Source organism: Lathyrus oleraceus, chromosome 1 (genome assembly GCF_024323335.1).
Source record: "Lathyrus oleraceus cultivar Zhongwan6 chromosome 1, CAAS_Psat_ZW6_1.0, whole genome shotgun sequence".
In the NCBI taxonomy this organism is placed as follows: Eukaryota; Viridiplantae; Streptophyta; class Magnoliopsida; order Fabales; family Fabaceae; genus Lathyrus; species Lathyrus oleraceus.
This window is the reverse complement of record NC_066579.1, coordinates 6574714-6589045: the sequence shown is the minus strand read 5'-3', so window position 1 is coordinate 6589045 and position 14332 is coordinate 6574714. Positions and strand designations below refer to the sequence as shown.

Sequence of the window (14332 nt, the reverse complement as noted above, 5' to 3'; positions counted from 1 at the left end):
TTCAATTTTAGTTGAAGTTTGCATTTGGTTGGACCCTCCAATCACCTCCCTTTGACATGGGAAGAGATACCACTCATCAATAATTGAATAAAGCATTGCATGTTTGTCAAACTTGCGTGTTATTTTAAGTCGTGTCAACTTAATTTCTTCACTTTCCACCAATAATATTTCCACAATTTCTTTGACTTTTGAATGCTCCCTTTTCATTTCACCAATCCAAACACACCATTTCATATAATTATAGATATTGTACTTCTATTTATATTTTAAATTGAAGTATGTAACCACATTTACCATCACAGGATTGTCTGATGTACTAGTTTCTACGACGACATCAAACGGTTAATTTAAAATCATATGTTATACTTTCGACTTTATTTGTTCAACTTCTTTCGGAAAAAAAAATAGAATTTCTAATCTCAATCTATGTCAGATACAACGAAAAATCTTAATATTAATCGTCTTTCACTTGTTTATTATAAATAATCTCTATATTATTTGCCTTTTACCGATTTATTGTAAACACCGCCCAATCATTGTTCTCATCATAGTTGTTGTAATGGTCGTCGCAACAACTCTAATGACCTCAATCGCAACTTCCATATTTATACATGTAAATACAATTTAAAAGTATAGTTGTATTTTCTCGTTTTTTTCACTATCCTAATCCATCTTAACTTGAATATTTAACTATAAATAGGTCTGAAAAACAAATCTGAACTCAACCACTATGATCCCGAATCTAATAGAAAGAAAATTATTTAATCGAGAACGAATGCAAAGAAAATTCAATTTTTAATTAAGGGGAAGGGGTCAGGGATGCTTATATCATCCCCATACTCACCCTCGCCCCACCTTGAGCTATTAAATTTATTTAATTATCTTTATTTTTAATAATTTTAATATCTACTTATCATTCTTAATCTTAAGATAACAAATTTATTAAAATTAACATTATTTTAAAAGATATATATATAAAAAATGAAAATGACAAAGTATTATAGCTATTATCAAAGTTATCAAGTATTTAATTTAATTATTAATTTTTATTATTATAAAAAACATGCAATTTTTATAAATAATAAAAAAAGTTATAATTTCTACATATATATGTATGAAGAAGATAAGGTGAATAATTAATTGTCACCCTGAATTGAATTTGAGAGTGGAGATACTTTTGATATATAGAGACGAGTATTAGATTGTTAATACTTAAACTCGTTTCGGCCCGTCATACCTAACTATAAAGAAATCACTTAAAATATTCTAACAAGTTAAGTTTTTGAGACTCGTTTAGATTAATTCCGAAATTTTTTCTAATTGTTAAATTGTTTATTGACAGAAAAAATTTGATTTAAGTAATGATTGATTTAACTATTGATTTTTATGATCAATTTAAAGACCCATTAATAAATATTCTGTTAGCTTGATCAACTAGTCTAAATCAGTTGCTGAATAAAAACTTTATTTATTTCTAACAGATTACTTTATAGTGAATTATATGTTGTCTACAATCAAAATACCTTTATTTCACTATCATAAGAGATTTCCTGAATTGAACAAGTCATATTTTGAATTCATCAAAACAATGTTAAATACAAATTCAAAACAAAAATAATTCAATTTTCTTCTATCAAACAAACGTGTGCAATTTTCTTATTAGAATGACTATGAAATATTTTAAATCAGAGTTTTGACTATTTGAATATATTTATTAATCTCTGATCTTATTTATAAAAAAATTAATTTTTTAAATAATCAATATATTTAAGTTATTATTATACCATCAAAATATATTGATTATTTATTTAATCTAACAAATAATATTTTTCTTAACAAAAATCGATTGTAAATTATATTTAAAGGCCTTAATCTTAATTTAAGAATTTGGTTGGAAACTTCGAAAATTGAAACACTTGGAAAGTTGACCTAGAACATGATGATATTGTTGTTGCGATTTGACACTTATTGTGTAAAGTTATTGCCGTTATAGAGAGGTTGATGTTACCAAATGTTTGGTTGTGATTGGGTGGCTATGATTTTTAACGTGTGCTATGCAACCAATTACTAGTGCTTGTATCTTTTTCAATATCTTCAAAAAACCTGAACTGATGAAGACGTATTCATATACGTTTGATGGAATATGCTGATCTTTATTTTGATGTAACATAACATAGCTTAATAAAGGTGGAGCTGCCACTAAATGGAACACAATATTAAAAAGTATTTGTTATGATTTTGGACCATATATGTGTCTAAGGTTAAAAAGTAAAGATTCAGTAATTAACCTCAATTGTTAATGTATCATTCAGGTGTTTTCTTGTTGCAATAGTACAAGTATTTTCATTAGGATGATACAGCATCATGTTTTTTTTTAACTAAGTGAAACAAAGAGGTTGACCCAAATTGATTGAACGAGTTTGGCAATATTTCGGTTCGGTCAGGGGTTCAATGATAAGGAGGCTCAATTATCTATCCAAAATCATAAATTGTTGAAGGAATAGTGCACCACAATTTTGAGACTCGTAACCGATCCACGAAATGGACGATTATTTATTGTGGGATATTTTCTGACGATTCTCAGTGTTGCACATCGAGAAGCACGAGGCATTTCTAATTGTCTATCATACCTACTCTACTCTTTTACTCTTTTACTCTTTTGTTACTTTCTAACTGATTTTGACGTCAGTGTTAATCTTGTACGTCCATTTTGGTGGACCAAAATAGTCTCACAATACACCAAGACTCATACATCTCAAACCAATGAGAAGTTTTTTCTAAAGTATAAAACATTGATGGTTTTCACATCTAAAATGACCGAAACATTAACATTATTGTAGGAACTCGAAGTTTGCACCATACCCCCTAGCCTCGACTATAAGACAACTTTTTCATACTAACCAAGATAGTCTTACATCTCTTAAAAATAAAAAATAAAAATTAAGAATAGTTTATAGGCTTGGAGATTAACCAAAATAGCCAAATTTATTACTAACTTTATGTATCTCTCATATATTACTTTCTCACTTATCTTATTTATCTCATAGATGTGCCTTAAACCAAACTTTTGTTACACACTGATTTTCAAAACAACAGTTACCCAATTGCAAGAAGGACCCTCTTCTTACATTATAAGCTTACTAAATAAATCTCCTACTTTCAATCTTCATTAACTATTAAAATTGTTACCACAAGCATTGCAACTCCAAATCCATTTTGGGTTTTTTAATGTTTCCCTTTACTGAAAAATATACATCAATATATTGCCTCGTTTTTTCTCATAACCCCTTAACAAATCATTATAAACACATAGATTTAAAAATAAATAAATAAAAACTAATAGTATTTGAACACCGATAGAAAAATAGTCAAATATAAACATGATATCTGATATTTACAACACAAAACTGTGCTGAAACATAAGTTTACACTGTGACTGTGACACTAACCACATACTATAATATCACATTCTACACTGTGACTGTGATCATCATTTTATATTTTTTTATACTCTCATTCACATCAACTGAAAATTAAAAATTTTAAATAAAAAAAAAAACCAGCTGAGCTTCATTTTCTACCTCCAAAAGCTACAAGCTGGTCCCATAAAAAAGAACTTAAAAAAAAAGCAGAAAATAATAATATCTGCTGCTGTAAAAAAAACAGAGGAGTTGATTCCGGGGACATATCTGCAACCATCCCTCAGTAAAATCTTTCCTCTCACAGACCAGAACGAGTTAAGGTGACTCACTGAGTCACTCATTAACTCACTCACTCTTGTTTCTCCAACTCTTTCGAATGTATGAAAGTTCCATGGAACCCATAAGGAACTCGAGACGGAAGCGGAATAGAAGCTTCTAACTTCAAATTCACAGCATTCACAATCTGAATCTCCGATTTCCATTCCTTTTCATCATGTACAAATGTCAAAATATAACCATCATCTTCATTCTCAGAATCCTCGTTAGGCAAAAACAGAGGCTCCCCGCCGAACCTATTCTCGCCGTAAATATACTTCTTCACCTCGCCGCTGAAAAGATCGACTTTCGCGAACCCGGAAACTTTAGGCCATGGCTCAGCAAGAGCGAGATAAGCGAACTGTGTTTTTCTACCCAGTTTGTTCTTGTTCACCATTCCAGCTTCCAAATTCATGTGTTCGGATTCTTCGATAATGGCTCTTCTTGTTGATTTCCCTGTCTTCAAATTCAATCGAATTTCCGATAAAACACTCTTCAAACTCTCGTCGCATTCGTTGAAAATAGAATCCGCCGGTGTCATGCACGACCCGATAACTACAACTTCATCATTCTCAGGCTCCTCCCAAGCATTCCAGAGATGAAAACAGAAGCACTCTGGTGCGTCAATCCATTTCATCTCGGAAGCATTCTCGGCATTCTTCGACAGAACACCGAAACGAGAAACTTTCTCTTTGTCGTAAACAACGGGTGATCCTCCGCGAATCATTTCGCCTAATTTGAACACAACTTGTTGATCGGGAACAACCACGAAATTCTCAGTGATAGCGAAATCATGCATCATAGTTGGTTCGGCTAGCGGAATCTCAACGTCCGGTGATTTAACGCCGTTAGAATCGAAACGGAAGTATTTCAAATAAGGCTTCTGAACGACGTCGTAGCTTAGAGCGTAGAGATTTTTATCAACGGGATCAACTTTCGGGTGTGCAATCATTGTTGATTTGAGTTGGTCATTGAAATCGTAACGGCAAACGGTGGTTAAGTCTCCGTTAGGTGTGACACGAACGTGATATGGGATGTCATCTTCAGACATGGCTAAGAGACGGTTATTGAAATAAACCAAACCGGCGTTAGCGACGCCCATTCCGTGGGTACCGTCGACGAGCCCACAGAGGCTACGTGCGTAGTATAGCATGAGACGGGCTATACCGGAATGTCCGTGAAGTTCGCCTATGGCTTTAGGGAAAACGGGCCGGCCCAGGGCTTTTTCTTGGGCCAAACGGTGGGTTTCGGTGAAGCGGCAAGAGTAACTGACGGAGCCGTTAGTGAATTTAACGGCGTGGACCATACCGTCTCCGTCGAAGAAGTGGTGACCGGCAACCGGCTCGTGAAGTGGGTTTGCGCCGTTACGGAGGTAAACACCGTCAATGCCTTTTGGGATTTTGCCGGTTATTGGAAGATTTTGGGTTACCGGATGTTCCGGTACTGGGGCGAAGTTACCGGCAATTTGGACACGTGGGTCGGAGGTTTTGGGCAGTGGGTGTTTGCTTTCTTGTTTGATTAACGTTGTTTCGACGAAGTCGAGGGCGGTGGCTGCGGCTTGTTGTAGAAGGTTCCATTTTTGTTCTTGTTTGTGTAGCGGTTTTGTGTTGGAGGGCAAATTGGGTTTTGTTTCTCTTGTGGGGATTAAGGTTGTTGTTGTAGTATTCGTGGATTGAGGTTGGTATTTTTTTGGGAAAGGGAGTGTTGTTTGTAGCGAACATGAGATTGTGTTTTTAGAGGTGGATCTTTTCTTGTTTAACAAGATTGAACTTGAATTTGTCCTTGATGAAGATTTGGTGTTGATCCATGTGTTTGAAGGTGATGCTGTAAATGTTGCCATAGTGGAGAAGATTGGTTCTCTATTTTGAAAAGAGTAGAGGAAAGAATGGTGTTTGTTTTTGTTTGAGTTAATGTTTGTTTTGAGAATGAGAATAAAGAAGAGAGCGAGAGTTGAGGGGAGTGGAGAGTGAGATATTGGGGTATATATAGTGGGGGAGAGAGAGGAGATGCAAGAGAAGACCACGTGTAAGATTAAGAAAAAGGTAGAAGGATTGATGATGAATGATATGATACAATTCCAATAAGTGTGAGCAAGACAAGGTGGGGTAGGAAGGAGGGACATTGATGCATGATACAATGCCACGACCACCTTATTTCGCTTTCTCTCTCTACAATATTATATTGTTTTGCCTACTTAATATTTTATGTTGAAAATAGAATAGAATATCGTTATAGTAGGGTGAAAGTTCCTTAAATTTAGAGCAATCACACATGACAATCGATGGAAAGAAAATAAGGACATATTCGTCATTCTTCTAGTTTAATATTCATATAGGGTTATTATAGTATTATCAAAATATATTTAAATATACTTATTTATTAATAATTTTATCAATAAAATTTATTAATAATACATAAAAAATCATTAGAAAAATTTAAAATTTCACAGAGTTTAAATTTTTTTATATAAAATAACACCTCATTTTTGTAAAAATAAATTAAATTAAACTCTAATTTTAATATGTTTCAGAATCTATTATTTGGCTATGAGTAACACTAAACTCAAATAAATATTTGTATAATGTTAAGATATTTCAAAAATTATATAAGTGATTTCACATGAACTAACATATTTTATGAATATCATTATACTCTGATCATATTAGACTTTGATCATACATGATATTTTAGTTAGATTAGATTCCTCGGATTTAATATGTTAAGTTAAACTTAATCATTCATTAAGTTGAACTTAATCATTTAAGTGTCTAATTCAAATTGATTCTTTAGATGATCGATTAATTATATGAAATTCTTTATGATTTTGATTTATCTGGAAGAAACATTATAAGGATTGGGCCATTAAGAAGTTTAAAGATGAATGAGGTAATTGGGCTTTTGATTGATGAGTGGAGAAACCATATTGAGTTTGTAATTTAGCACACGTTATAACCCCGCGTTGGTACCTCAATGAGAGAGTGACTTTGAATACACGTGGCCAATTTTCTATTCTTCATAATATTGCTCACATCTATTACATTGCCCCACACGCTTGCTTTGCCTCCCTTTAAACCTCCTTCTTTTTTCATTTTCTCATGCACATTATATTCATGCTTTACACTTAAATTAATTCTATTTTTATCATCTATGTTTTTCTAATTCTTTATTTTATGGTATAGTAACTAACTACAATCAAAAGATTGTTAAAGATAGAAATGAATATACATTTTCTTGAGAAACCACAAAAAATTAAGAGTAGAAATAAGTTGTACCTAGATAAGCTTTGTGATATGAATTAATAAAAAATTATTCTACATATAGTTATTATATTTTAATTTAAATATGAAAAAAAAGTTAATAAACATAAGATAAAAAAATATAATATTAACTTCTTAGATGAGCACAAAATTTTAAAGGATGAAACAATAAAAAGATAAAATTTTAAATATAATATTAATATTTTCCTAATTTACTAAAGAATTTGTCCAAGAACTTAACTACCAATATAGCCTCGAAATATTTATTCACAAATATTTTAACCAGAAATGTAAATTCAAAAACTATTTCTTGCATTATTGTTTTTTTTTTAAATCCATAGAAGTTCCTCTAAATACTCGTTTCTTGCATAACTTTTGCCGAAATCCACATTGAAAATCAGTATTTTTTTTTACCGGGTATCCTATGTAGATTTGTGAAGAAGTAATTTACTAAAGTTTTTGATGTCTAAATGCAAATTATACATATATATATTTTTAGTTGAATAATTTGACAATCATAGATCCACAAAATTTTTAATAATAGAGGTCTCTATTTCTTTTGAAAAATGGAGAAGTTTCTCCCCTATCTAAAAATAGTTGGATGTTTGAGTAAATCATTCCACGTTATCAATGTGCAATTTAAAAAAATATTTAAAATTTAAAAAAAAATAGAATTACTTAAAAAATATTAACCACAAAAGTTAATAATAGAAAAATAAAATGACATATTTTTCTTCACAACTTATATTTAATCCAAAAAAATATATTTTTCTAAAGTGAACACCACTCCCAACTATAAATATTGCAACTTTACTCTAAAGTTTAAATCATCATTTTTAGTATATAACTTTTTAAATTATATAGTACTACATTTTTTTTCCACCACATGTATATTTAGAAGACATCAAGTAATTTCAATTTTATTTTTATTATAATTATAAGGATCGAAGCATGACCATTCCTATTAACCCAATGCTAAACACTATTAAACCAAGTATGTTGATACATTGAATCTTATCCAACCATGAACTAGTTAGTAACAATTAGTAAAATATAAATGTATATAGTTCTCAAGTTTAAATGGAAAAAGTGCATGAAAACAAAAATCTTACATGCATCTCTCTTATTATTCCTTAATTAATTAACATTCTAAAATCTTAGACTTGGTAAACAAACAATATTCTCGTAATTTGGCAGCTTTAATGTTGACAAAAATTGACCCTTAGCTACGTGTACGATTATATTTTGCTTGAATCTATATTACGCTTCAAACATTGCAAAGACTTCACGAAAAAGTTCACAAAAGTGATTAAGTAATTTAATTGTATTTTTCTTCCTTCAATTAATTAATACACTAAAATTTGCACCTTTGTAAAAACCATGTTTATAAAAGGAATAAAAAGATCGAATGATGTAATGCATGATGCAACAAAATGCACTATTTGAAGAGATATTTGTTCTCACTTTTTTTATTTATATTATTTATAATGGCCAATGGATAAATACATCATAATCACAACATACAGAAGCTCCTGTAGCATCGTGGACCAGGATTAAACTTTGTGTTGTCAGAAGTCCATTTGCAAACAAAGGAAGTAATGAAATATCGATTTATAAACATCTCAAACATAGCAAGAATGGACACAAGCAATTTTGTGAGATATAATTATTAATTCGATTAAAGTTAAGGTTAAATTCTTTACATTGTTGGATTCTGTTTAATAATTAAGGAAAACCTATTTTTTAATTTGTTTAAATCTACAACGCTTCCATTTATACATATAATTAATTAATATATTTTTATAGCAATTAATTATAAAGACATTAAAATGTTTACTTCCGCGATGCAAGTCTGAGAGAGTTTCAGGTTAAATGTCTATAAATGTTTTTAGGTAGTTATTGTCTGTCCCCTTTTTCGTGGAGGAAGTCTTCGTTTATACTCATTCAACCATCAATGCCCTTTAAGAATGCTTCTTCATATTCTTCATTAAGGTGACTCGAAATAACGTTCGTCGTTTTCCATAATCATCACATAATGTCTTTTCCCTTAGCTTCTGTAACCCCCTTCCATTATGAAGACGTTTCGTAATCGTCTATTATGACTGTTCACATAACTTCCCAACATTGCTCATAGAGTCAGAGTCGACTTGTTCTTCTGTCAGAGTTTACTACAAGGCCGACATGCTTGTATTGCAAGTATGTGAACCTTAACCAGATTCTGATTTGAGCAAGATTTATGCTTATCCGACTTACCGGCCTCCTAGTACTCGATTTACAGAAACTCAACTTTTTTAGGAATTTCGGGATGTACATAAGCCCCCCCCCCCCCCCCCCTGATCACGAGGTCATATTGGATTGAAGTGTTCGGTCAAGATAATCTTGAAATTCCCCTTTCCCTAGACCAGACTCCTACTCAACGAATCATTGAGGTGTCATTCATCTTAATGATGACAAATCTTTCTCTTTCCTTATCATGATGGTTTTATGGGAACTCTCACTAATCATCATTGCTCTTTTTTATTTGAATTCTTGACCTTTACAAACTTGTTTTTAAAGGGACTTTGTTTTTCCGTTTTGTTTATTACCAAAACTAGCGATCTTCTTCTCAAGTGTTGCGGATAAATTTTTACTCCATCCCTCACTCGATTCTTCTGCTATCTCAAGTCTCGGGTATCATTTTCTTTCCCCTTTTCGCTCATTTTTTTGTTTTATTATGTCTTCAATACAAAGCTATAGTTACTCGGGAGAATGTTCAATTTCCCTTACTGGTAGTGATAGAAATAGGATTTGGAATTCTTGCATGCGAGAGTGTGTGGGTTATTTAAGTTGAATGGATTTTGATCAGATTCTTGCATGCGAGAATGTTCAATTTATCTTTATGATCATTTAAATGTGACCGAAGATGTTGAGAAAGTGAAGTAAATAGGCGCTCAACAATTAACTCAAAATCTTGGGGCCTACTTGAGGAGGTGCACGGTCATGACTCAGGGTTTATTTGAAGTATGAGATGCCCACGAACAGAATGAGGGTCGTCTTAATAAAGATATAGCCCAGTTGAAAGAAGACTTGAAAGCCCGAACTGTCCAGGTGGAGAAATTGACCAAGCAGGTTTCAGAGATGAAAATATAGAAGGAGACATCAAAGTCCTAGCTACCGGAAATGACTAAGTAGAAGGAAACTGTTGAATCCAAATGCTAGGAACTGAAAATGATCAATACCGGTTTGACCCAAGAAGTAGAACAAGCTCGGGTTCTTAATGAGAGTTTAAAAAAATCCTTGCAATATGCCAGGTAGATTTGCTCTCTGCTGGAGATGAAGCCTTTGAGGGAGCTAAAGGTCAAGCTTTATGCATTATTCCAGACTTGGATGTGTCAAAGATGGATTTTTTCAAGGTAGTGGTGGATAGGCAGTTGGTCGACATGAAGGAGGTTTCCTCTGAGACAGAGAGTTCGAATGATGTGATGATGGATGACCCGACACCTGAAGCTCAAGAAGACGACCATCATTAAGTTTAAATTTGTCTATGTCTTGTTGTTGGACATTAGTGGTGATGTGCCCTTTTTGTATTTTTGAACAATATTTTGTTATTCTATTAGATGTTTAGGCCCTTTCAGGGCTCTTTTTTATTAATGTTATCTCATTACCCTTTTATTTGTGTTCTAATATATTGACTGTTTTGGCCATCTATGTCTTGTGATTAATTCGATATGACATGTTCCTTCGTGCTTTGATCTAGTTTTATATGTAATGCTCTCCTTGTCTGGTGACTTATTGTAATGTTTGTACTATGTTCCTCTATGCGATCGATTACTTAAGTCCAAGACTTCAATTCCTAGCTAGAAGTTCTTCTTACTTAGCTAGCTTTGTTAAACATAACTCGACTAGAGGTTTATTGCTTACATATTTGGTTTCATTAGATCAAAGGTTTTATTAAGCATAACCTGGCCGCAGCCGATTATGCCAGAGGTTTCAATTAACTTGGACTTCAGTTAGGCTAGAGTTTTCAATTGACTTAGCCCAGTCGTGGCCAATTATGCCAGATGTTTTAATTAACATTAGACTTCAGTTAGGCCAGAGGTTTCAATTAACTTAGCTCGACCACAACCAATTATGCCAGAGGTTTCAATTAACCTGGACTTCAGTTAGGTCAGAGGTTTCAATTGATTTAGCTCATTCGCAGCCGATTATGCTAAAGGTTTAAATTAACTTGGTCTTCAGATAGGCCAGAGGTTTTAATTAACTTAGCCCGGCCGCAGCCTATGAAGTCAAGACACTCCATTCAATATGTTTTGATGAAGAGAAAGTGCAACTCAAATTATCATATCAAAAGTATGGAAAAAGCTTCAAGATTTGTGTGAAAGCTAGCATCAAATGATTCAAGACTTATTTTGAAGACTAACATTGATATTGAGTTTTTAAGGTACAAGCATGCAATATATATATTGATAACTTAGTGCTCAAAATAAATCCAAATATTCATTGCATGCATGATCAATTGTCTCACTTGCCATTGTTGCTATACTAATTTTTCTAAATATTTTTTCAAAAATCAGTTCAGGAAATCGATTACCCCATTTCAAGAAATCGATTTTCAATTGTCAAAATTCATTTTTCAGTTCAGGAAATTGATTCCCCCTTTCCAGGAAATTGATTTCCACTTGGCAGAATCAATTTTTTAACTCAGGAAATCGATTACCCCCTATTGGGAAATCGATTTCCATCACAAAGCAGTGGATGGTTTCATACATGCCTTATGGGCTAAACATTTTCCAAAGTTCATCCATTAACCATTTCATCTTTTCATTGAATCACACTCTTTCATAGAGGTGTCAAGGTGATATATATATTCATAATTTCAGAATTCAAAGTCACCTCTTCCACTGCAATTTGAAATCTCATACACATTCATTTTCAAGCAAGTGTTTTGATCTTTGAACTTTCATTAAGAATTTTTCTACATTGTTCATATATAGCAGTCCAGAAAATTCATCTCATATTCATAAACACTTGAGCACTAATATATCATTATAAATTGTGTGTTTAGAAGAGAAGATCAGTCATAGTGATTGATGCATTGTCATATACTTTCTTTACTCAATATTTTCCAGAATTGGTTGTAAACACCTTACTGTCCAGGATTGTTGGAAGCAAGAGAGTTGAGTTTGAGAGGATTGTTCTCATATCAACTTGGTGAGTCACAAGAGGTTGTTCTTGGTGATTGTGTCTGTAATGTACTAGTCATAACAGATAGTAAAATTTCTTTCATGTTGAAAGGGGACTAGAGTACTCTTGATCTGTGAGGGGAACCAGGATATCTCTCTGTGTTCTTTATCTTTTCAGCATTTACTGTATTCATCACATAGTAATCTCCAAGAAAAGATGATTAAAACAAGACAAAAACGGAAAAAAAAATCATAGTACCTAATTCACACTCCCCCTCTCTTAGGTGCACATTCAACTTACATTTGGCATCAGAGTGGGTTATTGGTAACTTACTCCTCAGATCCAGAAAATGGCTTCCTCAAGCGCAAACCCGGTTTTTAAAGATGGTGGTAGTAGCAACAAACCCCCTCTATTTTTTGAAGAATATTTTGACATCTAAAAAATCCGCATGAAAGCATTCTTAGAAGCACAAGGAGATGGTATATGGGAAACCGTTGAAAATGGTCCACATAATCCAACTAGTATGGTCAATGGTGTTGTCACTCCGAAGGTTAAAAATTCATATGATGAAGACGATAAGAAAAAAACACTTAATGAAAAGAAAGATATCAATATTCTTCAAAGTGCGTTAAGTATGGATGAGTTTTTCTGCATATCTCAATGTAAATTGGCAAAATAAATATGGGACACTCTGGTGGAGACTCACGAAGGAACCGTTGAAGTTAAAAGATCCAGATTAAACAAATTGAGTCAAGAATATGAAATGTTCAGAATGCAGCCTGGAGAATCCATTGTTGCATTACAGAAAATATTTGTTCACTTGACGAATCATTTAATTGCTCTCGGAAAGACCTTTACAGATGATGGTCTCAATCTTAAAGTGCTAAGATCCTTGACTAGAGAATGGTAACCAAAAGTAATGGCCATATCGGAGAAGAAAAGTCTTTCTACTATAACGTTCGCATCATTATTCGGAAAACTCCAAGACATTAACTTAAACTTGGATGACTTAAAAAGCATGAAAGTCAAGAGAAGAAATCCAAATGAATTTCTTTGAAGGTAGACTCAAACGAAGATAAAGATGACGGTGCACCGAAGGAAGATGAAAATTTCATGCTCCTTGTTAAAAGGCTTGGTAAGTTTTTTGGTAAAAATGACAAATCCTTTTATGCAAAAAGAAATAAACATTTCAAGAAAAGGGAGGCTTCCGCATCTACACAAGATGCCACATGCTATGAATGTGGAAAGCAAGGTCATATAAAGTCGTATTGTCCGAAACTCTCCAAAAAATATGGCTTTAAAGGCAAGAAGGAATTCAAGAATAAAAAGGTGTATGTTGCATGGAAAGATAATGAGATAAGTTCTTCATCCAGATCGAAAAACAACAAATGTGCAAATTTAGCATTATTGGCTTCACATCATTCTGAAGATGAAGAAGATGAGGTATGCTTGAAAACCACATCAAATCTTTGGTATCTTGATATTGGTTGTTCCAAGCATATGACGGGAGACATGAACAAATTTTCAAATCTAGTGCTTAAGGCCAATGGTGTTGTTACATATGGAGATAAAAACAAAGGAAGAATTCTTGGTATATGCAAATTTGGAGCACCACCTTTCACATCAAGAGGAAGGAATTGATTTTGAAGAAATCTGGTTGCAAGGTTAGAAGTTATTCGTTTATTAATTGCTTATGCATGTTCATTAAACTACCAGTTATACCAAATGGATGTCAATAGCATATTCTTGAACTACATCAATAAAGAAGTCTATGTCAAACAACCCCCGGGCTTTGAAGACTTCAAGAATCCTTCACATGTCTTCAAGTTGAGGAAAACTCTTTATGGCCTAAAGAAAACACCAAGAGTATGGTATGATCGTCTCAACAACTTTCTTTGTGAAAAGGGATTTGAAAAAGGTAAAGTTGACATGACCTTGTTTATTAAGAAAATAAAAGGTAACACTTTATTGGTTCAAGTCTACGTTGACGACATCATATTCGGCTCAACAAACAAATAAATGTGTGAAGAATTTTCATTGATGATGCAAGGAGAATTTGAGATGTCCATGATGGGTAAGATGAGCTATTTTCTTGGACTCCAAATTAAGCAACTAAAGGATGGCATTTTCATCAACCAATCCAAGTATTGCAAAGAATTATTGAAGAAATTTGAC

At 32.9% G+C, this 14332-nt stretch overlaps 1 protein-coding gene across 1 annotated transcript; it reads right to left on the bottom strand.

The window, feature by feature from the left end:
• Positions 1-3365: 3365 nt before the first annotated feature.
• Positions 3366-5703, bottom strand: LOC127119670 (9-cis-epoxycarotenoid dioxygenase NCED1, chloroplastic). The gene has a single exon (XM_051049999.1). The coding sequence runs from the start codon at positions 5575-5577 to the stop codon at positions 3772-3774; it is 1806 nt and encodes a 601-aa protein (XP_050905956.1). The 5' UTR covers positions 5578-5703; the 3' UTR covers positions 3366-3771.
• Positions 5704-14332: the final 8629 nt, after the last annotated feature.

Coding starts and splice junctions, on each gene's coding strand:
- LOC127119670 (XM_051049999.1), bottom strand. CDS start 5,577: ATGGCAACATTTACAGCATCACCTTCAAACACATGGATCAACACCAAA.